We start from the raw sequence: 27,522 nt of genomic DNA, 5'->3' as shown, positions 1-27,522 counted from the left end.
ATGACCAACGGTACATCGAGCCCTGGAGCTGTGACATATGTTCATAAGGTCGACAAGGAAGCCAAAAGCAAGACAGGAATCGACAGTCCAGGAGGCTCCGATGGAAGGAACAGGGGCCTAAGTCGTCGCAAAAAATACCGTGGCTCAAAGCAGGCAAAGAAGCCGGAGAGAACCACAGCTGCCGCAAGCAACTCCACTGCCGAGTCGGGGACGAGAAACCGGTGTCCTGAAAGTGTCATCGGTCCTGAGGGTCGCGACGAGTCTCAGAGTCTTGCGATTGGGGCCAGCCGGTGCAATTTTTCCTACATAGATGCAACCAGCAATCCGGGTTCTTCAGCCAGCACTGAAGCTGTGACGCTCACCAAGCGATGTGGTAACGAGGGAACAACTCTAAACCCAGAAGACGGTGCCACAGGTCAAAAGAACTCTCCCACTGCTGGAAGCAAAATGTCAGGCTTTCTAAAAGTTAAGAAAGCGTTGTCAGATTTTCGAAAAGCTAGGAAATCCCAGGAGCCTGAGAGTTCTAAGGCATGTGGGACAGAATGTCCCAAAGAAGATAACGCCCTCCTCCAGGACTCTGAAAAACAGGAGGCGCCTGCCGCAGATCTGCCGCCAGTGGCGGAAGACACCAAACGCTACGATGTGTTTGAGGATGCGGGGAAGCCCGTAACTTCTAAATGTCTGGACGGCGAAGCAAAGGATAGAAAAGGAGAGATGTCTGCTACAAGCCAACCTAATGTAAGCCGTAAGACGTCAAAACCCCCTGAAGGGCCCAAGGATGCCACAGGAATTGCTGGTACTTCGAGAAGACTACGAAAGGCTGCGCAAAGATCTGCGTCATCAAAAATGGGGTGTCTGATTGGCGGTTCTTCCGTTCTGACTGGCGCTTTTCGGGGGAGGTCATCGAGGCGTGGTAGTTGTTCCCCTAGTGGCAAGCCGAGTCCGGCTCGCCCTGTGAGGACTGGCCCACCGGATAACAGTGTGCGTGAGGAGGAGACGGGAATTCAGGAATCCAGCGGCTCGAGTTCCACATCTGTGGCACCAAAACCGTGAGTCAATCTTGTCGGTCCTCTGCGGCGATAAAACGATACACTGGAAACGAAACAAAACAACACACTCGCAAACGCACACAGACACACAAGATATCAAGGAAAGCACGAAACAATGCTTGAAACTTATATTATTTTTGTAGTGTTGATGAATGGGAAATCAATAATGTAATTACTTTATGGCTGAAAGTAAAAATTATATATATACGCACCCATAACGAAGTATACGATTCGTCAAAGGAACATATTTATTTGACTCGGCGTTTCGATCGGAAGACGATCCTCCAATATATATATATATATATATATATATATATATATATATATATATATATATTATGGGGTTTCAATCGGGAGAGATAAATGCGTTCTCCCCTTTTAACCGCGGCTGACACAGTTCAAAGCCGCCCGGACCCCACCCCGTGGTCGCGAGCGCTACCGAGCGCACGCCGACCACGGCGGGCCTTGCTCTGCGGGAACAAAGGAACGACACACTGGCTGACACAAACAAGGCATTTATTGCTATAACAACAATAACGCCAGCTAGCAACAAAATACACTGAGGAATCGAGGATGTCCGACTCACCAGCACGGTTACGAGCGAACGTTCGCCCACAGTAGGGCAAAGGGATAAACTCCGAGGCCGAGCGGGACGGGCTCGGCGGGAGCAAGTTCCGACCAAGCGGCGCCCGTCGACGAAGAGCGGCGCTGGTGTCGCTGCGACGCGAGCGCCCTCCCCTGTTAGTTAAAAGTAACCGAACCGAGAGGAGTGCTTTTCGGGGGCAGCTAACAACAGTGGGGTGCAATGCGGGAAAGTGAACACAGGGGACGAAGGCGTCCCCACAATATATATATATATATATATATATATATATATATATATATATATATATGTATGACAGAAACGAACGAGCCCCTCAAACTCCGCTTCCTATATATATATATATATATATATATATATATATATATATATATATATATATATATATATATATATACATACAGGGTGTTTCAGCGAACACTTTCAAAAATTCTCATAAGTAGAATTTTCTTGGTAAAGATATGGCTTTTGCAGCATAATATTACCAATGTTGGCGGACACCAGAAAACCGGTAAATCATATTAGGTAGTAAACTGGATCACTAATTTTTTATAAATAACTTTTTAACTATTACAGTTAGGCACCTAGTTGCAATTAGATATTTGTAGCCGGTCGTTAGTAATAGCCATATCAGTTTTTAGAATTTCGAAAACGCAATTACCATCACCGCTGTGGCTCGACAAAGTCTCGCTGTTTCGTGCGAAAAATACATGCGCTATCGAAAGCATGCAGGCAAAGCATACCCTCCAGTGCACGTAACTAGTCGGAAAAGCCAAATTTTGTCGAGCCACAGCGCCGAGGATAATCGCATTTTCGAAATTCTAAAAACTGTTATGGCTATTACTAACGACCGGCTACAAATATCTAATTGCAACTAGGCGCCTAACTGTTATAGTTAAAAAGTTAATTATAAAAAATTAGTGAACCAGTTTACTACCTAATATGATTTACCGGTTTTCTGGTGTCCGCCAACATTGGTAATACTGTGCTGCAAAAGCCATATCTTTACCAAAAAAATTCTACTTATGAGAATTTTTAGTGTTCGCTGAAACACCCGGTATGTATATATATATATATATATATATATATATATATATATATATATATATATATATATATATAAAGTCCCTTAATTAACCAACGTTCCTCTGCGGTCGATGGGTAGTGCGCCCAGCTTACGGCACAACGGGCAGCGGCCCGATTCGCGGCTCGAACAATAACCTTTTCAACGCAATTGCTTTTCTTTCAGAGGCACTATGTAATAGTGGTGCGACGACGTAACGATCTGCAGACCAATGAGGAATTGTTTAGTGACGTCATCACTGTTGTACTGTGTAATCGTTTTGGCGTGGGGAGGTCATGTGGTTATTACATCACGACCCTCATTATTATTATTAAAATTAGAAAACATGAAACCACAATATATGCATAACACCAAGCGAACTGCAAACATGGCAAGCAAGATTTGATACCGCAACCGGCGAATGCCATTGTTTAGCTGCCATTCATGGCAAGGAAGTCGGTATTCTGGGAACGCATTTGAGCAGAAGTTATACACACAGCGTTTAGCGGGTAACTCTACAATTCTACCTTTTTTTTCTACTTTCTGCTCTCTACCTCTGTCCCTGCTACGACTGATGGCATACAGCGGAGGCGGCCGGGCGACGAGCACGACCTCTATGGACCAGGCTTACCGTATCTGGCGCACCGTGGCTGGCGTGGTGTTCGCGGTAGTGGTTCTGTCGTTGCTCACCTTGAACCTGACGCGCGTGTTCAAGGGGCGCGGCCCGCTTCACCGGCCGCCGGTGTCGCCGACCAAGATGGGTGTCTTCTCCAGCTGGGGGATCGTGGGCCACCGGGAGTGCGCGAAGACCACCAGGTATATCATAGTGTTATGCGTCATGCTAAGTGTACTGCATGTGTGCTAAGTGCATGTGTACTGCATGCGTACTAAGTGTACTCCAAGAGAAGGCACACGTAGCAGGGAGCGGCAGAAAGTTAGGTGGGCGTAGGAGATTAAGAAGTTTGCGGAGGTACGGTGGCCGCAGCTGGCACAGGACAGGGTTAATAGCAGAGACATGCATGGGAGAGGCCTTTGCGCTGCTGTGGGCGCAGTCAGGCTGACGATGATGAAGTGTACTGTGACGTTCCGAGCGTGCGCTACGAGGGCCCATATCTTCGGCGGAATCTTCCCTGTGCTGAACCCCGGAGGCACCCCGGCAAAGGACGCAGCTCGTTCCGTCTATACTCCCTTGTCTCCCCTTAAACGGTCCGCGTTCGACGGCGCCGCGTTGACGGAGCCCCCAGCGGCGGCAAAGCCACTGAAGGGGTACAATGGTACAAAGACGCCGGCGGGAGGGAAAGCCAGCCCAATTAGGCTGCCTGGCCGTACAAGGACACAGTAGAGGCTGACAACCCGACAAGAGAAGAAAGCTGCCGGCGGGAGACAAACGACATCCCAACGAGGGAGGTCGGGGGTGCCGCAGGCGCCGCCGTGGAAAGGAGGAAGAAGGAAACAATCCAGCCAGGAAGACAGGAGATCGGGCGTGGCCGGCGGAGCAGATATAGCTGGCCAGTGCGGACGAAAAGGACGCTCAGGACGACATCGTACACAAAAAGGGTCCTTGAGCGCCGAAGCCGGACGGCGCGCGGTTTCTGCCAGCCACCGACGGATCGCAACTCCGGAGCCCCTCCATCGCCCCCATGAAGGCGTCGCCACGTAAGCTCGGACGCCCCAGCCTCTGATGTACAATGTGTAATTATTGAATACATCACTTTGTTTAAACTGAGCCATACGGTGTCTTCTTGCCTCTCCGTCCCGTGTGGACCTGCGCATTATGTGGGGTCGTCACAGTACTGACTTTTACCGCGTCCGCGGAATGAACCTGCTGGTGATTCCGCTGTATAAGAAAATAATGCACCCTTATACAGGGCACCGAAGTTACACAAACACCGAGTGTACATTGTTCTTTGCATCAACGGATAAGAGCACAAATTTCCAACAGCGCTGAACTGGCAATGCTTCTAGAACTGACCTTCGGCTACAGATCCTGTGTTGCAGCTCATATTGAGCGCGATTGTATGTGCGGGCTGTTAATTAACGGCTAACTAAACAAAAGCGCGTATCAAAGAACCCTTCTGGTCGAAATTCGTCCGGAGCTCTCTGGTTTGCCGTCCCTCATCGCTCACCTGCCACCTTCGGAGCGTTATCTCATCACACCACACCACACATCACATCACATCACATCACAACACATCACATCACATCACATCACATCACATCACAACACAACAACACAACAACACAACAACAACACAACAACACAACAACACAACACAACACATCACATCACACCACATCACATCGCAACACAACACAACACAACACAACACAACACAACACAACACATCACATCACATCACATCACATCACATCACAACACAACACAACACAACACAAAACAACACAACACAACACAACACAACACATCACATCACATCACATCACAACACAACACAACACAACACATTACAACACATCACAACACAACACATCACAGCACAGCACAGCACAGCACAGCACATCACATCACATCACAACACAGCACACCACAGCACACCACAGCACACCACAGCACACCACAACACAACACTCCACTCCACTCCACTCCATACCACACCACACCGTAGCATACCGTGCGCTCTAAATAGAAAGGAGTAAAAAGGGAGTAAAGTTGTCCTCCAGCAGACTCCCTTGCATAGACTGAAGTGCGCTAGAGGACAGCTTACTCCCGTTTTACTCCCACATAGGCGTATTCGTGTTTAGAGTGTACCGTACCATACCATACCGTATACCACACCGTACCATATACCCAGTGTTGTCGGTAACGCGTTACAAGTAACGGCGTTACCGGTAACACGTTGCTTTTTTGGGTAACTTAGTAACGTACTCGTTACCATTTCGGAACTGTAACGGGTAACGTACTTACGTTAACACTTTCCGCTAACGTGAGGTGTCACGTTACTAGTTACTTTTTATTTCAATTCTCCCCCTCCGCCTCTTTTTCAGAAAAAAAAGCCGAAAGTGATGTTGCAAATAAACAAAACCTATACTGGTACTCTCGACGACCCTTGTTGCGTCGTCAAGGGAAGGTGTTTTCTGGCTCGCATGCACGCCAGAAAACACCTACCCTTGACGACGCACTCAACTAAAAAACAAAAAGTACGAACACGCATTCACACACTTGTCTTCACCCCCAAACCACTCACACACACAACTCTAAAGAGTGGACGCTTGCCGAGCCACCAATGGACCATTTGCAGAATCTCCGTAAGCTTGTTTTCCAGCCCACTCAGGCGACACTCTCGCATTCTTTGTGGAAGCAGTTCCCTCTTTTGAGTAAACTCAGGAATGTCGCCACTTTACTTCAAGATGGCCCCAAGAGAGCCGTCGAAAGAGTACAATGGTACAGCACAGAAAAGGGGATTGCAGTCAACCGGCTCTAGCACCGAAGTAGAGGAAAAAAGGAAATGCGCCTTTGTTAATTCCTGAGCCGGCAGTAGTGAGCAACCTCATACTAAACTTTCTAAAAATTTTCTGCTCAACAACACTGTCGCTCCAACTTTCTCCCGTCATAGTCAACCCCCCCCCCCCCCCCCCCCTATTCTCCCCTAGCCAGGACAAGGAACAACGCACTCCCCACAGCACTATGACTAAGGACGGCTTCCCTCCTTTTCCTGCCTAGACTCTGTTGCAGGCGGAGTGCGACCACCTGGAGTTTCCATTCGCTTGAAGAATATGAGCGTGTCGTCAGGGTTTGAGATCTTTTGGTTGGAAAACAAGCCTTACAGAGAAGACGAGTTAAAGGTTACAGTTACAGCGAAGACGCACTGATTAAAATTTATGGCCATGGAGTAACGGCAAAGTAACGTGCGATACTTTTTTTCGGTAACGGTAACGGCAACGCGCTACCTTTTTTTGTAGGTAACGTAGGGCGGTAACGCGTTCTTTTTTTCATAGCGTAACGAGTAGCGTATTTAGTTACTTTTTTTCGGTAACGCCTACAACACTGCGTACACCATACCATACCATACCATACCATACCATACCATACCATACCATACCATACCATACCATACCATACCATACCATACCATACCATACCCTGAGTCGCTTTGGGACGTTAAACCCCATAAAACCAAACCAAACCATACCATACCATGCCATACCATACCAAAGCCAGGTGGTGGAAATTTCCGGAGCCCTTCGCTACGGCGTCCCTCAGAGCCTGAGTCGCTTCGGGACGTTAAACCCCAACAAACAGAACCTAACAAAAGGAAAATCGGAGAAGGTATTCGAAATAAGCGATACTGAGAATGAAGTGACTTTGGTATAACGATACTCCTTGGCTCGAATGGCATCGTGCATCCAAAATGACTGCGAAAACTGTCTCAGGAAACCACAAAATAACAGCGCGTAGTCACGTATGACGAAGTGCTTCGAAATAAGCGATATTTCGAATAAAGCAGGTTCGTTATAACGCTACAGCGGTGCACGAATACCTTCGCTTAAGCGAAGCGACGAAGCAAACGCTCCATGACGCAATGGAAGAATCGCGCTTAGTACAGTAGGACGAAGGGAATCAATTTAGGTGATATTTTGCATGAAGTGAGTTCACCATAACCCTGCGAGCAGAGGAAACACGCTGGGACATTTCGGCCGAAACTAGTACAGGACGGAGATTACAGTTTATAGACCACTGGATTATATAGCTCTTTGTCCTGCAGTGGGCGTCTCATGGGTGCTAATAACGACGATGACGGCAATTTGTGTTCGTTGCAGGAATATCCTGCGCAAGAACGGCACCGTGGGAGACGTGGCGGTGGCAGTGACCCTGTGCATGTGTGTCGCACTGCCCAACCGCTGCGGAATCGGCGGGGGCCTCTTCGCCATCTACTACAAGGCGTCAGTGTCTTTTCTTCCTTCGCATGCTGAGCTCCGACGGTCGCATTTCGGGGATGCTATAGGCGAAACACGAAAACGCCCGTGTAGCTGAGGTTTCAGCGTGCACTAAATATAAAAAAGGAAGGAGGGGGGGGGGATTTGGTTGAAATCAGTCCAGAATCCACTAATGCTGCCTGTATCGTAGAATCAGGATGTTGCTCGAGGCTAGTTGGTTCATTGATACAGCAGATTACTCCAGCGCGAAGGTTCCAGAACTGCTTCTAGAACTGACCTCCGGCCACAGCTCCTGTGTTGCAGCTCATACTGAGCGCGACTGTATGTTCGGAATGTTAATTAACGGCTAACTAAACAAAAGTGCGTACCAAAGGATTTTGGTGGTGGAAATTCGTCCGGAGCCCTTCATTTTGCCGTCTCTCATCGTTCACGTGCCAGCTTCGGGAACCATACCATACCATACCATACCATACCATACCATACCATACCATACCATACCATACCATACAACATCAGCCCCGCCGCGGTGGCTCAGTGGTTACGGCGCTCGGCTGCTGACCCGAAAGACGCGGGTTCGATCCCGGCCGCGGCGGCTGAATTTCGATGAAGGCGAAATTCTAGAGGCCCGTGTACTATGCGATGTCAGTGCACGTTAAAGAACCCCAGGTGGTCGAAATTTCCGGAGCCCTTCACTACGGCGTCCCTCATAGCCTGAGTCGCTTTGGGACGTTAAACCCCAATAAACCAACCAACCAACCAACCATACAACATCATACCATACCATACTATACCATACTATACCATACCGTACCGTACCAAACAAAAAGGAAACCCGGAGAAAGTGATTCGAAATAAGCGATATTGCGAATGAGGCGACTTTGTTATAACGATACTCCCGGAAGCGAATGCCATTGTGCATGCAAACTGACTACGCGCCCGTCAAGGCCCGTCCGGTGTTGTGTGTTTTCTCCAGTCCTCGTTCCTTCGCGCTGGAATAATGTGCTTTCTCGTAGCCCCGAGGATTGCTTCAGCACGTCTGATTTCATTAACCACTTCCTTTTTTTTGCTTATTTTCTATCTCACCTTTGCTGCTACCTCTCTCGAGGGTCAGTTTTGCCCCTCCAGTCTTGTCCCGTAGCTGCTTATGATGGGCGTTGCTTGTTCTTAGCAAACTATCTAGTTTGGCGAGGACACAGGACAGCGTCTGTCCTCTGTCTTCCTTTCTTGTTGTCCATCGCTTTCTTTTTTTTGCGCTGTTGTACCAGTGTGTAGCTTGTTCTTCCTTGTTTTGTGGACGTTGTGACCAATGCTTTCATTTATATTCGGTACTGTTTCTTGTTACGTAATCAGTGCGTCCGCTAATTCTGATAACTGCACTTCTGCTCACGAAACACTTCAACACTGCAGCCTATGAGTTATTTATAATAACATACAAACAAAAACGATACAAGTGCATGGTAAATCATCCTTATTTTATCACAGTGTACAGTATTTGTCAATAGTCTTCAAACCATAAGGTGAGGATGAGAGTTCAAATTCAATTCTTTATTTATATTACAAAGAACAAAAAGATGTGTCTAACACTGAGTGGACCCGTAGCCGTGGGCTAGTCATGGGTCCAAAAAATACAATCATACCGACACTCGAATACAGTACAATTCGAACTTGTAACAGCGGGGAGAGTTATATATACATGAATACAAGTGCAGAAATGAAAAGACACCACAAGGAACAACTGCATAATATGATAAACATCGTAGATTTCCGAAAACGAAATGATAAAAAATACCGGATGCACACAGCAGGTTCAGTAAGCGTTAGCTTACAGTATGTGTGTGCCGAAAGAAGTTTGCGTCACCCTGAGAGATCTAGAGATACATAGGTGTCTCAAATGCTGTTGCCTGAAGACTTTATAGCAAGTCTGTTCATGCAGTCCAATACGCGTGTAGCATTTTTTCACTTAAAAACACCTGCAGGTGGACGCAGGTTGGCTGATAATGATGATGATGATGATGATGTGGGGCTTGTTGACCATCGCACCCAGCGAAAGAGGATCGGGCAGTGCATTTTCAGTGACACCAAATACTTGCGACGCAGGAAGACGAGGCGTGCGGTCGTCATCGACGGTCGAGAAACAGCGCCATCTGCCACAAATTGGAAGGTCTTCGACAAAAAGAACAAGCCACCCGAAGGTGACCTCCTTAGATCTTTTCCGGAAGTGGCTGTGGAGATATGAAGGAAGGGGAAAAAAAGCCAGAAAAGCCGTTGACGTCACTTAATATGAAGCTGGAAAGGAGTACGGCGCCATCTTGTCCGGGGACATAATATTCTTCTCACGATTTTATATCTTCTAGTTCACCTTTCTCTGCATAGTAGCAGTGCAGTCGCATTTAGGGGTTTCGAGACGTATATAGAACTTTTACAGGAAGATGCCACGGGACCCTCCGCCATAGCAACTATAACGTCGCTAAGAATGCCTGGACAAGATGGCTTCGAACACCGTGCAATTTGCGTAATCGTCGCACTTTTCTTCGAGGTGTACAGCATTGGTGTACGACCTCTCTTACTCTCTTTCATTTCTCCATGGTTGCCAGCTGCCAGGGCCGGATTTAACGGCCGTTCTCCGACGCACACCCGACGATGTTTTTTTGCCAAACACGGTAGCAGCCGTTATGGTAACGCCTCTTGATAGTCAGTTGTTACTCTGCGGGCAAAATGCCGGCCAATACTCACTGTTGCATCGCTCAAGTCGTATAGCCGAGGACGGCTGGAAGTCGAGGGGGAATGCATCAAGGAGCATGCTGGGATAGAGATGGGCAAAATTTTTGACCGCTACAATTCAGGGCTAAACTGGAAGTTATTGTAAGGGGCATTTGTCCTCAAGTAGACGTAATCCTGGTGTTCTACAGGCTTACGATCTGCTCTGCAGTAGATTGCCGGCAGTGCAGTAGAATCTCGATGATGGTGATAGTGGTTTTATTGCGAAAGCAATACTGCTAGCACTTTCCTGCCGTCGGTGGAGGTCGTTCCTTCGCTCCGGCGCAGCTGCGGCGCACAACCACGTGACAGCGTGACGTCATGACCAGAGGAGAGCAGGGGCCCCAACTCGTCTCTTCGGCCGTAGTCGTTCCTTCGCTCGGCGCGGCGGCTACCACATGACGGCCTCCTCAGCCCGCCGCGTGAGGGCGCTCGCTAGGAGAGGATAAACGGGGCGCCGCAGGCGCGCTCCGCTTAGTCATGTCAGAGGAGTCGTACAAGGCGTCGCTGGAGCGGCGTGCTGCGCGCAAACGCCAGCGCCGTGCCGAGGAGACAGATGAAGACCGGCAAGAGCGGTTGGCTAAGCAACGCGCCTATGCCGCAGAATGGCGAGCCCGGCGGCGTTCTACAAGTTCAGTGAGCGAGAGTAGTTTCATGGACTCTGAATGCCGAAGAATCGTCTATGAGTAGTGCAGAGTGATATAATTACCACAGAAGAAAGAATAACCACACAAGAGAGAATTATGGAGGTAAAGGTCAAGTACACTAGCGGTGTAACCAAGGCCGAACTCCTCGAGTGCATACGCGACATTAACAACGCCGGGTAAAGTGAAGTTCCCGTGTTGTGTCCAGAGTAAATCCTTTAGTTGCACAAAAGGCGAAGCCATGCCAAACCACCAGCAGAGCCAAGCGCAGCCAGGGAGCTATTGCTTTCGCAATCACTCAGGCTTAACCAGAGCTAAGCCACAGCGAATTTTTTTTTAAGGCACTAGGGCATTTCTGGCAAAAGAGCGAGAGACGCTGGTCAACTGAGGTCATGGCATGTGCTCTGTGTCAAGTTTTCTAATTGCGATGCCACTGCTACGCCGCCTACTAGCGAAGAAAAGAAAAAAGACTTAGGATGGGTATCCAGCGCTCAGCCGTTATACCCAACAATTCTGGACAAAAGCATTTTTGAACGGGAAAGAGTTCATGAACGCAATTTTTTCATACATTGTAAGATTTCACTATAACAGCCAATATATCCGCTGATCTCCCGTCGGCAGGATTGCATTTTTTCTTGCTATTGACGATTTCTCCATCGTCAAAAAGCGATGCCTATTGGTTTAACTGCTCGATGCGAGCGATGGAAACACTACGAAAAAAGATTTTGTTACATATCAGAAGAATGGACCATTATCATCAAGATTTCCATATCAGAACCTCAGAGCTTTCCAATTATCAAACTTTTTAGCCCAAGAATGTTGGACATGGGTAGTGGTTTCTGAAATAAGGAAAACAGCAGGGGAAGCCAGAAAGCCACCGTAGGGAGGACGTGTAGAATTTATCGAGGGATAGGGTGGCCGCAGCTTGAGCAAGCCTAATTTGAGATAAGTTGAAGAGGCCTGTCTCTTGCAGTGGATTTAACCGGGATGCTGCTGCCTCTGATGATGATGATGGCGGTACTTCGCTCACCTCTGCGGCTTCTCCTCGTGTGCAGCCGTCTACGTTGGTGTGCCAGGTCAGATGATCGCCCTGGAGAAGCTGCTCAACCTTACCGGCACGTCCGTTCCTTGGGCAGACCTCTTCACCGACGCCATCAATCTGGCGGAAAGGGGCTTTCCCATCGGCCAAGAGCTGGCCGACATCATTGCCTCCGAACTGAACACCGAAACCAGCAACCTGAGGTATGTGTATGCGGTTGCAGTTGGACTAGTCCGTCAACTCTGCGTTGGCTCAGTGGTTATGGCGTTCGGCTGCTGGGCACGAGGACGCGTTATCAAATCCAAGTCGCTGGTTTGATCCAGGTTTGATGCAGGTGAAAAGCAAAATGCGCCCGTGTGCTGTGAGGTGTAAATTGATTATGAGGGATGGAAAGACGTAGTAACTGTCTCTCTTCTCGGTGGACACCTCAACCGAGCCATGAAGGAAAGGATGAAGGAGGGAGTGAAAGAAGGAAGAGATAAAGAGGCTCCACAGTGAAAGCTCCGGATATATTTCGAGCACCCAGGGTTCTTTAAAATGCCCTGACATCGCACAGTACACGGGTGCCTTTTGAAGCAGTACACGTCAAAGAAACCCAGGTGGCCGAAATAATACGGAGCCCTCAACTACGGTTCTTGTTTCTCGCTATCTTTTCACCCCATATATCTTATTCGGCGTGGTCGACGTGCCTACTCTGTATGGACCAGTTATTGTGCCTTTCCTCTCCTCATCACCAATGACCCATATAGTGACGCCTTCATTAATGGTGGTGACTGTTCGGTCGAGAGCCGTCATTTTGGGTCTCAAGGAGTCCGTGGGTCTTTGACAGAGATATGAAGCTTTTTAACTTCCAAATAGAAGAATACTTCTGCAGCTGGCAGCTGTGTTAGTTGATCTGGCTACCCAGGCAGCCGGAAATGCGGCCTTCAGGAGTAATAAACGGGCGCCGAAAGTTTAACTTATGAAACAAAATGGCGCAATTGTCACAGCCCTAACCAACAAAACTGTCTCCATGATATCGAAGCACCCTACCGTATTGTAGAATCACATATTGTAGAGTTACTCGATTCAGTGACTCTAACATATTGATGCATGCAGCGACATCTTCTGGCGTGACGGGCGGCCACTCAAGGCAGGCGAGGTGCTCGTTCAGAGGGCCCTGGCCGGAACACTACGCGAGCTGGCCCAGGAGAACGCCTCCGTCTACGATGGAACACTGGCCGGAACACTCGTCCAAGACCTGCGAGCTGAAGGTACGCAGCCTAGACTGTACTGCGTGCAAGAGTTTTGGACGGCAGTCAGCTCTGGATATTAGTTGACTAAAGATCCTGGGTGGGGTTTCTCTAACTAGCAGCCGAGCCTGTAAGGGCCGCTAGTTCTTGAAAGATAGCTTTTTGTCTCTCCACGCCTTGAGCGAAGTGCGCGAAACACCGAACGGATCCGAGGGTCGCAGACTCCCGCGCACGTGTCGCCCCATCTAGCGCGAACGGCTTCAACAATTATCAAATCAAAACTCAATATTAATAAAATGATCAAAACAAACAACCCTGCTGGGCGAAGGTTTTGGATGTTTTGTACTTTATACGAAGCGCAAAAAAATGTCAGTCTATTTGAGTAATTAGCCCGAATGCGAATGTGTGTTCTAGCGAGATGTGCATCGGTGCTTCGCTACTCTACAAGGTTCAGGTGGTCGTTGGTGTGTGTGTGTGTTCTTTCATGCAAAAATGAAAGGAGGACATGGCCACACCTGCCATAGCACCTGTCTTGTGCCACTTCGCCACTGCTCACCTGGCCACCGGTTGGCTTACTTGCCTAGGTGTAGCTGGTGGGCATGGAGGAGTGGCGCAGTGGCACACGACAGGTTTTGCAATCGGTGGAACTTGGGTTGCTTGGTTTGTGTTACACTTACTGGGTCACATCGCAGCTGATGGGTTCGACCCCGGCCGCGGCGGCTAGAATTTCTTTGGAGGAGAAATGCTAGAGGCTCGTGTACTGTGCGATGTCAGAGCACGTTGAAGAACCCCAGGTGGTCGAAATTTCCGGAGCCCTTCTCTACGGCGTCTCTCATAGCCTGAGTCGCTTTGGGACGTTAAACCCCATAAACCAAACCAAACCAAACCCGGTAAATGACAAGGAATGAAGAAAAGAAGGAAGTGGGAATATTGGAGGAAGGGAACTCTTTGGCAATTGCTCTTCCTTCCGTTTCCTCCGTTGCCATCGCCGCAGGCAGTCACATGACCTTGGAGGACCTGGGCACGTACAATGTCAACGTGACCGAACCCATCCGCTTTCCACTGGCCGGAGGGTATACGTTACTGGCCCCCAGGCCTCCGGCTGGAGGCATCTACTTGGGCCTCGTGCTCAGTGAGTATAAGCGAAACGGATGCCGGCTCAATTTAGACGGCATCATTTCCAAAGAGTGAGCGCATGTTCTTATTGCTAACTAATGAGCCGCCGCGGTGGCTCAGTGGTTATGGCGCTCGGCTGCTGACCCGAAAGACGCGGGTTAGATCCCGGCCGCGGCGGTCGAATTTCGATGGGAGCGAAATTTTAGAGGCCCGTGCACTATACGATGTCAGCGCACGTTAAAGAAACGCGGGGGGTCAAAATTTCCGGAGCCCTTCACTACGGCGACCTTCATAGCCTGAGTCGCTTTGGAACGTTCAACCCCCATACTAATTAATGAGTTTATCTCATTACATCTAAGAAGTACTCGCACACTTCTTGTCAGTATATCTAATCAATTCGTCGTCAGCGATCATCCTCGTGGTTATAACTCTTTTTCGCACTACAAGAGAACCATGGAGGTCAATCTGATTAGACACGGTGGTAAAGCTGCGCGAGAGTTATTCCTTCGATAACGGCAACCGCGGATGCCAGCGAAGTAACATTTGGCTACAGAATAACAAGAAATGTAAAATGTTTTCGTCGTATGTGCAGGCTTCAGTGTGTTTGGTTGCCTGTAGGTGGCTCCACGGTGTTTTATGTGCGGAAGTAGTATTGAACGCTCACATGTGTCAAAGAGGGCGAAATCCCGAGTTCCGAAGAAATATTTTGACGTGGCTGAATGAACGCGTGGTTCAAATGCCGGAGATGTCACCACAATAGGGGAAGGAAGCTGGATCGAGCCACCCTTTCGTCTTCACGTCTGTGTCCTGCCTGCGCTTTCCATATACGTTCAAGTGTAAGGTGAAATCGCCTGAGAAGGCACGGATCGACGACAAGACGGATGCTCCTGAAACAATCTCGGCACACCATTCCTGGTCCCCCGTGCAGGCGTGCTGAGTCAGTTCGTGGAGCAGCATCCCGACAGTTCGTTACCCGACGACAGCATGACGGCGCACAGACTCGTCGAGGCGCTCAAGTTCGCCTTCGGACGACGCAGCGTTCTGGGAGACCCACACTACACCGACATGGACGGGGTGCGTTGCAGGCAGGGACACGCAACCCCTAGCAGCACGGCTAGTCGTCCCAATATTGGAAATGTATTGGCAAAGGCCGGTCCTGCAAAGGACCAGGGGGGGGCAACAGCCATTTACAATACTGGGCCAATTACCTGGGCCCCAAGCAGTACCGGTAATTGGCCCAATATTGGAAACGTATTGGGAAAGACCGGTCCTGCAAAGGACCAGGGGTGGCACCAGCCATTTACAATACTGGGCCAATTACCTGGACCCCAAGCAGTACCGGAAATGGGCCCAATATTGGAAACGTATTGGCAAAGGCCGGTCCTGCAAAGGACCAGGGGTGACACCAGCCATTTACAATACTGGGCCAATTACCTGGGCTCCCAAGCAGTACCGGTAATTGGCCCAATATTGGAAACGTATTGGCAAAGGCCGGTCCTGCAAAGGACCAGGGGTGACACCAGCCATTTACAATACTGGGCCAATTACCTGGGCCCCAAGCAGTACCGGTAATTGGCCCAATATTGGAAACGTATTGGGAAAGACCGGTCCTGCAAAGGACCAGGGGTGGCACCAGCCATTTACAATACTGGGCCAATTACCTGGGCTCCCAAGCAGTACCGGAAATGGGCCCAATATTGGAAACGTATTGGCAAAGGCTGGTCTTACAAAGGACCAGGGTGACACCAGCCATTTTCATTGTTGGGCCAAATACGTGTGCTGCTTGGGAAAGCTGCCAGAAGTCATGTATTGCTGTTAAGCTTTATTCCGTGGGTTCTGAGAGGGTGTAAAAAAGGACTGATATGTGGTTAACACACCTTTTTTACTCCGAATGTAATTTTTCAGTGCGAAAGCACTGCTTCACTAGCAAGCCTGAAAAAGCCGACAGGTTTGTGAAGCCTCGACCTTTGACCCTTGACCTTTTGACCTTTGAGTTGAAAGCTCTTGAACACGGTGTGGCCAGGGTAAGGTCACGTGGTAGGAAAGTTTAGGATAGGATAGGAAAACTTTTAATGTCCAACAGAAAGAGGGTAGCCAGAGGGCTACCCGCCTAGACGACGGCCGAAAGGTCTTGACTCTCGGCGGCGGCTTCGGCCAGTCGGACGAGTTGTAACTGAGTCGCCGGGTCGGAGCTCAGTAGCAAGGTCTCCCATTGATCTTTTGTGTTTATACCTCGTCCCTCCCGGGGAGCATGAGGACATTCCCATAGTATGTGGTCCAAGGTGGCCCTAAGTTCGCAGTTTGCGCATTTTTCTGAAAATTGCCCTGGGTACATAAGACTCCAGAGGGCCGGGTTTGGAAAGGTGTAAGTAGTTGATGGCTTGGTATCTGGACAAGGATCTATCCGCTGGAGGAAGTCTAGCTCGTTGCAAACGATAGTGTTGTGTAATTTCTCTGTAGGTCACCATGCGATCCCTGTCTGTAAAGACCACCTCGCTTAAAAGAAATTGTCTTGGAAGACAATGGAAGGCAATGTCTATAGGCAAGCGTCAAGCGAATTCGAAGGACAGGTTAGGGCAATATTTAGGCAAATGTTATGCTAATGCGAAACCAGGTGATTTCCCTCGCCATACTCAGCTTAACGGCGTTGAAACTTTAATTTTTTTTTCACTCTTTCAACTTCAAAGAGGAAAAGATAACAGAATCTTATTCGAAGCAAAATCGGTGTTAACCACATACAGTGTGATTAGTGGGAAGTTAAAAAATACACCGCAGTTAAAAACGCTTAACGGTTAATGAGATGCATCACGTTGTCTCACGGCTTGATAATGCGTCTCTTACCACGACTGCTCCCGCGAACACATCTGTGCGGAGTCTTTTGACAGCTGCTCAACGCGTCTTTCAGCGTCGCAGAAGCTGCTCAGAACAATTCCTGCGCAGCCATTTATGCAATGCGGCAATTGAAAGAGCTCATCGAATAGGTACCTTACCAAGTCAACGCAACCCCCACCCCCCCCCCCCCCAAAAAAAAAGGAAAAAAAAAATAAACGAAAACTGAAAGTCACCACTTAGCCATTTTCACCACTGCCTTTTCGCTGGCGTCCTGCACTCAGACGGCAGGAAAGGAATTACCGTCCTGGTTGAGGTATAGTCGAAATTTTCTTCTTGTCATTGTCTATGTCAACGCACCAAGAATATATATGTGCCCCAACAGGTTCTGAACATTTTCACACAGTTCATTTTTCGAACAGCGTGCGTTCATGTTAACGAGAAGAAAATACATTGAAAGTGTAATGTCGCCGCGGTGGCTTAGTGGTTATGGTACTCGGCTGCTGACCCGAAAGACGCGGGTTCGATCCCGGCCGCGGCGGTACAATTTCAATGGAGGCGAAATTCTAGAGGCCCGTGTACTTTGCGACGTCAGTGCACGTTAAAGAACCCCAGGTGGTCCAAATTTCCGGAGCCCTTCACTATGGTGTCCCTCATAGCCTGAGTCGCTTTGGGACGTTGAACTCCCTTAAACCAAACCAAAAAGTAATAATCAGAAAATGGCCATAATCCTATTTTCCACATTAGCTAGGAAAACTGCATGCGCGTATATGTGGTGAGGGAAGAGAGAATGTGATGGAGGCAAAGACTAATTAATGGCCCCGAGATCGCTTTCTTTCAATGGAGGGAGTCCCTTGGCTGCGCGGTAGAGTCGCCTCTGTCACTGCCATACAGCTTCTCACAATTACCTATAGGGGAGAAAGTGGCGCCACTCTCTATGCGAGTTTCTCAAAGCGCACTTCATCCACCGCGGGGATGCCGGGATGTGGCTACGTGTTCAGTTCACCTAGTATTGGGCGAAAATATAGATTCGGCCGCCGTGACCGCTTTTTCACTTCGTTCGCTTCACATGCAAGCGAATGCTTGGTATTAGACTCGTAGAAATTAATGAAGCACTTCTGTGAAGACTGCCTTAATAAAAGTTGCGCTGCATCGACTCAATCCGAATTTTCGACCCAACACTAGCCAAGTCAAGTACGAATCCACCCGTTCCCGGCATTCCTTGCGGTAGGTGATGTGTTTCCGCGTCTTCACTTCTATGGTTGCTGCCATACATCTTGATCTCTCGCGTTAGTGAGCAGATTCTTCTTTTTTCATATAAATCCCGCAGTGAACCGCTCGCGTTGTACTGTATGACCGCCTTTTAAGGCGAAAACCTTTAATGGCTCATCGTTGTCCGTCCGTCCGTCCGCGAAAACTATCACACTATAGCTGTCAATCGTCCTGATGACGCCATCAGGGATGTAATACGCCGTAACCAAAAATCATTGAATTAATCGTGGCATAGTATGTCGTAACCATTAATTAGTAAATATTCATTAATTAGCAATTAGTTATCAATTAGTAATTATTCATTCGCCATTCCAAGACGTTCCTAGACGTTAATAGCGTGCAATCAGCAACAGAGGCAGTCACATCGGCGCTAAAAGGTTTTCGCCTCGCGCATTTTAGATCATCAAAATTCCCTGCTAATTTTTGTAGCGTGAGCTACATTGGCCACAGTCTGGCCGTTTCGGGTGCTCCCTCTGTCGACCATACTGCGCATGCGCGAGTGACGTCACTGCGCAGAGCTGGCGAGCCTCGCCTCGCGGGTTTACGCGCGTTCGCCGTCGCCTCGCTACCGTATACCCTCGCCACGCGCGCTAGCCGCTGCTGCCGCCAGCGCAGAGCCACGTGACGTCACTGTTCACGCGCTCTTCTGCAGGTGGTCGCCGAGGCCTCGTCTCAGGCAACCGGGGCATTGATAGCTCGCACTATAGCCAGCCACCTGGGGCCTTCTTCGGAGGCCGGCTACTACGGGTCGCCATTCAGCGGCTCGCTGGGTGCCGGCACTGCACACTTCGGCTTCATGGCACCTAACGGGGACGCCGTCGTGCTCTCCTCCTCGCTCAACTCCATGTGAGGCGCGCACATAGCGAACTCCCTCTGTAACGAAATCGCGTAGTCAGGGATGCAGGCTGCTCTGCTTGACGTTGTCTACGTAGCTCACTGATGTTCTTATCCAGCGACGTAACTTCGGTATAGACTCCCATAAAAATGGTCTATAGACAGTGTATAGACTTCTTATTGACTCTATTGACTTCCTATAGATATTGCTTTTTGTCTATTCATAGTCGATAGACTGTCTATAGACAAAAGTCTATTAAAAGTGTATGGCCATAAATCTATAGATTGTCTACAGACTGTCTATGAAATTTGTAGTGTCTATAGACTGTTCTCTAGGATTTGTCTACAGACAGTCTATAGATTTTATAGACAGAAATCTATAGACAATCTATAAACTGTCTAAAACATTTTTTTGTAAGATATAGACAGAAGTCTGTAGACAATCTATAAACTGTCTAAAACATTTTTTGTTAGGTGAGAGTTTCATCGCAGCAGAGACGTATCAGCATAGATTGATGCCGTGTGGAGAGCCCTGAAATTGATCCGGAGATCTCATGGATATGGCGTACCTCACAGCTCCTGCCTTTTTGGGTCGTTAAACCCCATATACCACATACCGCACATACAGGACGAGCCTGAGACCACATGCGCACGAGCAACTAGTTCCAGGCTAGTGTGGCAAATGACCGTGCTAGTAAATTTCCGCTGTAATAATAATGATATAATTTTGTTTGATTTTAACGGGGTATTTACCTGCAAGCTTCTCGAAAGCGCATGTATTTTGGCACGATGATCTATAGACAGTCTTATTGACTCTATTGACTTCCGACAGATATTGCTTCCACGAGGTATGCATGGGTTTTCAACCGAGTGTTTCACCGCTGGTGTATTATGCGACTGAAGAGCTTTTTCGTCCGAATCACTTAATTGTGCGCTCGTCCGCGTGCTGACAGGTTCGGCTCGACAGTGCTGTCCCCTAGGACGGGCGTGCTCTTCAATGACGTCATACGTGACTTTGACCTGCCTCTCGAGTTCGACCAGTACAACTTGACGAAGGGGCTGCGAAACCAGGTACGTCAAGTCAGAGCTCTTTGATCATATACAGGGTGTTTCACCTAAGACTTTATGCAATTTTTAAAAATAAGTTATTTGAATTAGATGCGCGCTTTTTCTGGCATAGCATTGTCAGTGGTGTAGTACATCATAATGCAGCTAAGACCTGCTAACTAGCAGGCTGGTTTACCAATATTTAATAGTTAACTTTTAAACTATTACCGTTGGTTTCCTTAATTATTGACAGGCATGTAGTCCACCGTAAGTAATACCCATATCAGTTTTTAGAATTTCGAAAACGCGGTTACCCTTGGCGCTGTGGCCCAACAAATTTCGCCTACATCGCGCCAAAATACATGCGGTTTGAGAAGTTTGCAGGCAAAGCAACCTCTCCAGTGAACCTAACTCGTCGAGATAGCCAAAATTTGTTGGGCCACAGCGCCGAGGATAATCGCGTTCTCGAAGTTAACTATTAAATATTGGTTAACCAGCCTGCTAGTTAGCACGTCTTAGCTGCATTATGATGTACTACACCACTGACAATGCTATGCCAGAAAAAGCGCGCATCTAATTCAAATAGCTTATTTTTAAAAATTGCAGAAAGTCTTAGGTGAAACACCCTGTATAGTTGCGAAACTTCCCCCATGGCCCCATATTTCAAAATCTCGCGCTCTGATTGGTTAAAAACCTCGAGGATTTTATCAAAGTGGAGATTTTGGGCCAGTTGGCGATTCATGATTTGAGGGTTGGCTTAGCGCGAGGCAAACGAGGACGGGGGAGGGGCACAGGACTCTTGTCCCCGTTTGTCTCGTGCTAAGCCAACCTGCAAATCTGTAAAGCCAGCCTGTAAACCGCTGGCGATGCTACGCAGAAAAAAAGTGCTCTTTTAAATCGAAAGCCTATTTTTAAAAATTGTGCAAAGCCTTAGGTGAAACACCCTAAGTTTTCAAGGAAACGAATAAAAAAGCAAGCCACACACATAATCACGCACACGGACATAACAAACAAACAAACAAGCAAGCAAGCAAGCAAACAAGCAAACAAGCAAGCAAACAAGCAAGCAAGCAAGCAAACAAGCAAGCAAGGAATCAAGCAAGCAAACAAGCAAGCAAACAATCAAGCAAGCTAACAAGCAAGCAAACAAGCAAGCAAGCAATAAGCAAGCAAGCAAACAAGCAAACAAACAAGCAAACGAACAAGCAAGCAAACAAACAAGCAAGCAAACAAGCAATCAAACAAAGAAACAAACAAACAAGCAAAGAAACAAACAAACAAGCAAGCAAAGAAACAAACAAACAAGCAAACAAACAAACAAGCAAACAAACAAGCATACAAACAAGCAAACAAACAAATGGTGTGCGTGACCCTATCTTGCAGGTGGCACCTGGGCGCAGGCCTATCTCTTCGCTGGCCCCGTCCCTGGTCGTGAGAGAGGGCGAGGGCGTTGTCATGGCCCTGTCTGCCAGTGGCGGCGGACGCATCATCTCCGGCATTGCGCAGGTGACGTCAGAGTGCACTCGATTCTCAAGTCACGTCAGTTAAGGAACCTTTTAGGCATTAAGTCTTGGAATCCGGCTCTCCGACGAGTCTAAATGTATGGCGCCGCCCACAGGAGATAGAACAATAACATGCTTTCATCTGGAGTGATACTGGTAACGTGGTCTCTGGACATGAATAACAAGTTACCAACAATGCTGAGGAGGACAGAATATGAAAGTTATATATTGCCAGTGCTCGCCTATGGGGCAGAAACGGGGAGGCTAACGAAAAGGGTTCAGCTTAAGTTAAGGACAGCGCATCGAGCTGTGGAAAGGAATATGGTAGGTGTAACGTTAAGAGACAGGAAGAGATCGGAATGAGCCAGGGAACAAACTCGAGTTGATGACATCCTAGCTGAGATGCAGAATTGGCGTATGGGCAGGGCATGTAATGCGGAGGCAAGATAACCACTGGTCCTTAAAGGGACCCTCAAAAGCTCTTTGCCAAGGTTAGCAAAAGCCCACGAGAGATCGGTATTCCATCACTTCTCGCCGCACCGCAAAAATTGTTAAGCAAACTCCATCAACACCGAAGATATCGCCGATTAAAAATGATGTTCCTCCTCTCCCCGACATACCACCCTCAGCTCATACACGCGGGGCTCGCTCCGAAAAAAAAAAGAAAAGACGGGCCGATGCTCCGCCCATGTATACGTCAAGCAATGGCGCTCTGCTTGTTTACTTCCGGTGGTCGTAGACACATGTGCGAAAGTGAGTGCGATTCACTGCGGTGCGCTGTTGCGAACGGCGTCGCAACGTCCGATCGCAGCTCGTCGCCTGCGTGCAACTTGCTAGATGTCAACGACGAGCCGCGCGCGGCAGACGCAACGACGGGAAGCGGGAGCAAAATCGAGCGCGGAGAGCGGCAGCGTCGTGATGACGTACAGCGCGCTCCTCAAGGCGCTCGGGGCCGAGCCACGCCGGGCCGGCCTGCTAGCCTTGATGCCGGCCGCCGGCGAGTGAAAAACGCGCTAGTATTGTTTGTTCACGTTTATAGCAAGCCCTGGGATAGATGCATGTCAAAAATGCATCACTTCTGACGGTCGTTGGCCAATACTGAGCTGATCGTAAAAGTCATGAATGCGAAATTAGCAAATTTCATCCCATAGCCGCTTTGGTGCTGCTGCGGCGCTTCGCCTGCCGCCTGCTAGCTCTGTTGCTGAAGGCGTCGTGGAAATCGAATATATATTCTATTATGGGACGAGTTCGCAGTAAAGCGATGTGAAGAGTAGGCCTTTTGATATAGCGCAAGCGACTTCCGAAGCGCAGTCAGCCGCGGCTTCGATGCGAAACCATTAGGCCTAGCGACGACTAGGGCAGCCTGGGACCAGCGCGCAGTTCGTCGCCCGGCGTTGCCGCAGTCGGTGTCGTTGCCGAAAGATCCACTTTTGAACAGACATGTCGTTGCTCGAATCTAGGAAGCATCATCTCTTGTAGAATGGCTGTTTTGTATTTCCTTGTGCGAACGTCAAAAGTACGCCGAACATGCCGGCCGGCCGACCGGTTTGGATCAGGTCTGCCGGCGTCATAAAAAATGAGCTAAAGAGTGTTCTTGACGTAAATAATAAACCCTAGGCCAAGAAATGTGAAAAATGTGTCATTTTTGAGGATCACTGACCAATACTAGCTGAGCTGCTGGTAAAGGTAACAACTGTGATACGAGCAAATTTCTGGCCACAACCGCCTTGCAGCTGCGCTGGCCTGACGTTGGGGTCCGGCTCGCCTGGCGCCCGCTCGCTTCGAGGCTGAAGGCGTCGCGGAAAGTGACCATACTATTACTTTATTGTGAGATGATGCTGTTGACTGTAAAGCGATGTGTAGAGTAAGCTTTTTATTATAGCTCAGGCGACTTCCGAAGCGCCGGCCGCTGCGGCTTCGACGCGAAACGAGCCCAGCGACGACCACGGCAGCCAGGCAGCAGCAGAGCTCGTCGCTCGGAGAGCCCGCGAGCGGTGCCGTTGCCGAAAGCTCCCAACATAAGCAGGCATGCTTTGTCGCTGCTCGAGTATAGCTGGCAGTCTTTCTGATGACGATCGGTGCGGCGCGCCGTCCAAGTTTTCGCACATGTGTCTCCTGATTGCTGCTCGAACGGCATGGATCCGGAGCTCGAAGCGCGGCTGCGTGCAGCCACCGCTGAGATGGGCTTCGAGCCTTTCAGTACACGCCATACCGAGACCCACAGGGCGACGACAGCAGCGATATATATAATTCTAGTACACTATAGCAACGGCTCGTCCGCGCAGCTAGGAAACTCGCAAAGGCGGGCGCCAAGATTTGACGAGAACACATGCTTTTGTGAGCAGACGGATTTCCTTCTTTACCGGAAGTACCACATTAATTTCAAGAAATGCGCTGGATTCTCACCTCTGTATACGTGTGTTCTAAAAAATAATAAGCATTCAATAAAATAGTATTTCAAGGAGCATCAGTGCTCAGTTTCAAATGAAATATTGCAAAAATTGCGCGTGACGTCATTTGGCAGAGCCAATGAGAAGGGTCGCCCAGTCCATGGCCAAGGCTGCCCAGTTTACGTCATGTGGTAGGGGCGGGTAAAAACGCGCGGTGAGGTGTCGCCCTAATCGGCTGTGAGCGGCAAGTTTGAAAAATTGTTTGTAAATTATTGGTTCCACGCACAGCTTTCTGAATCAGACTAGAATACTCGCAGAGACCACCTCTACAGAGTTGTGTACGTAGATGGGCTGGCGATGGTGACGATAATGACGAAGCCGTCCGTTACGTCGAAGGGTCGGTTATTCGTTTTTATTTCTTTCTTTGTGCTTTCAGCAGGCATGTGGGATTGGTTCGTGCGCACTCATGGGAAGGGAGTAGGGTACAAATACTGTCAATTATTCTCCCCGTGGTAGCGTTAAAGGTTCGTTTTTTTTTTTCGTGAAGAGAAGAACCCGTAAATATGCCACATACCCTGATCGTTACGCTGTGGCGTTCATACCACGATTTACTGGCCGGTCAGAAAGTGTGAGAGCTGCCAGTTTGCGAAATTGCTCAAGAGATGGCGCCACAATTGGGTCCGTGGCGTAGGCTGCAAGCCTGATTTACACGGCGTGAAAAGAATGGCGAAGGTGTCCTGAAATTTTAACGCGAAAGCCTTTAATGGCTCATACTGTCGTCCGCTAGCAGAGGGAGTCACACCTTTGGCAGTGTGTCAACTCGGGAACTAAAAAAGACAGGAGAAAAGGAATGGTTGCTTCACATAGAGGAGATAAAAATGAACCTAGAAGCTAAGTTTTATGACTCTAGAAGAATTAATTAATTATAGGCAAAAATGTCGAAAATGCGTCGAAATAGCGCGGACGACGATATAACCACGGGAATGCTGTGACGTCACATCCACCGGAAGTCGTCACGGCATAGTCAAAATTGTCACAGAATGGTCTGAAAAACGTCGAATTTGTGCCAAATTAGATGGGAAAATGTGTAATTAAGCGTAATAGCACGTAAGATCTCCAAAAGACGTACAAGTTGGGTGTCGATATAGCCATAAGAACGATGTGACGTCACATCCACCGGAAGTCGTCAAGGCATAGTCAAAATTGTCACAGAATGGTCTGAAAAACGTCAGATTTGTGGCAAATTAGATGAGAAAATGTGTAATTAAGCGAAATTAACACCTAAGATCTCCGAAAGACGTATAATTTGGTTATCGATATAGCCACGGGAACGGCGTAACGTCACACCCACCGTAAGTCGTCACGGCATAGTGTCCTCGGCTTCCGCCTCTCAACACTTTAGTTGCCAAAGTGTCCTCGAAATTTTAAGAACTCGCCTTTCCGTGCGCAGGTAGTGATGCGGGTGCTGTGGATGGGCCAGACGGTGAAGCAGGCCGTCGACTCGGGTCGCCTGCATCACCAGTTCATACCGGAGACGTTGTACGCTGAGAATCTGGTCAGCCGCGTAAGTTCCGCCTCAGTGTAGAAGAGAGTTAGCTCCAATACTCGCATTACTCAAGGTCGCGTTAGCATGAAATACAAGGTGATTCAAGTGTGACCACTGGGTGGTACCGTTGGTACTCAGATTGTGGACCACCTAATTGGCGTAGAATGTTCAGTGTGGTATCAAACGATTCAGCGTTTTACAGAGCACACGAGTACTAGTCGAATCTTAGCGTAGCTTATTAGAGGGATTCGCATTGACGGGTTCCCCAAACCGTGACTTCTTGAAGCTTCAAACGTCCATTACGGCCAAACTAATCGACGTAGGACATTCGAAGTGGTATCAAACGATTTGTCTTCTTGCGCTGTATACGTTGGCATTGCAGAAGTGGATATCCGGATATAACGAAAAGTTTGTATCAGATACAGCGAAGATAGCTAATTGCGCAATATATTCGTTCGATATTGCTAACGCTCGATATTCACACGATGCCTCAGCGTTTTGCTCTTTTTTTTCAAAAGGATCGACACTAAGGAAAGTTCGTAACTAATTTATATTTTCAGCAAACTTTGATAGCTTGGATTTTGGTAACCCATTTGGCGTTTGTCCGGAGAAAGTAATCGTATTTGTGCCTGAGGAAATTAGAGTTAAATTTTGAATACTTTTTTTCTTGCCACTTGAATCAAGCTCATGCCGTTGATGATGACGTCGAATGAGTTGGAGACTCCGTGATCGCCGCGTAGATATAGTTGGCAACATGGTTTAGCCCCTGAAATCCGCGTTAAAAGTATGCGATGACACCGCAGTTCAGTTAGTGAAAATGGCTTGTAGTGGCAACACCTGTCTTGCAGGTTTTGATAGTTTCTAGCTCGTAAAGGCTTTTTTACAGCGAATGTAGCTTCACCGTCGTCAAAACGACCATATCCATCAATACAGTCCAATCTGAGTCACTACTCAGTGTCCCGTTAACTGTTCGAGACGGTCGTACGGGTATTGAGACTGTTCTAAACGAAGTACTAAAAATTGCGTGGGCACTGTGGCAACTAAAGTGTTGAGAGGCGAAAGCCGAGAACACTATGCTGTGGTGACTTCCGGTGGATGTGACGTCACACCGTTCCCGTGGCTATATTGATGCCCAAATTGTACATTTCTCGGGGATCTTAAGTGTTAATCACGCTTAACTACACATTCCTCCATCTAATTTGACACAAATCTGACGTTTTTCCGACCATTCTGTGAAAATTTTCACTATGCCGTGACCACTTCCGGTGGATGTGACGTCACACCATTCCCGTGGCTATATCGACGTGCGCGCTATTTCGACGCAATTTCGACATTTTTGCCTATAATTAATTAACTAATTAACCTACAGTCATCAAACTTGGCTTCTTGGTTCATTTCTTACTCCTCTATCTGATGCAATCATTGATATTATTCTATCTTTTTAGTTCCCGAGTTAAACGCATGTGACACGCTTTGTTAACTGACGACAGTATGAGCCATTAAAGGCTGTCGCCTTAATACACTGCTGCGCGCATGCGCATTACACGCGCAGGCGATCGTTGACACGCTCAAGTTCCTCGGCCACGCCACCGAGTTGCAGGATTCGTGGCCCAATGACGTCATGGCCATGGAGCGTCGCTTGGGGCGCATCTACGCCGCCTACGACTACAGGCGCCAGACGAACAATTTTGTGGACGGGGAGTGA

The 27,522-nt window shown here is 48.4% G+C and overlaps 1 protein-coding gene across 1 annotated transcript; it reads left to right on the top strand.

Moving 5' to 3' along the window:
* LOC149348874 (scoloptoxin SSD14-like) lies at positions 1–27,522 on the top strand. The gene is made up of 14 exons (XM_089541862.1): positions 1–449; positions 981–1,049; positions 3,299–3,529; positions 7,493–7,615; positions 9,707–9,801; positions 12,066–12,252; positions 13,148–13,302; positions 14,276–14,413; positions 15,326–15,471; positions 19,151–19,344; positions 20,286–20,403; positions 21,763–21,885; positions 25,722–25,835; positions 27,370–27,522. The coding sequence occupies exons 1-14, from the start codon at positions 1–3 to the stop codon at positions 27,520–27,522; spliced, it is 2,295 nt and encodes a 764-aa protein (XP_089397988.1).

This window comes from Amblyomma mixtum, chromosome 4, assembly GCF_055824585.1.
Source record: "Amblyomma mixtum isolate Tamu chromosome 4, ASM5582458v1, whole genome shotgun sequence".
NCBI lineage: Eukaryota > Metazoa > Arthropoda > Arachnida > Ixodida > Ixodidae > Amblyomma > Amblyomma mixtum.
The sequence above is the reverse complement of the archived record's forward strand: the minus strand, read 5'-3'. Positions and strand labels throughout refer to the sequence as shown.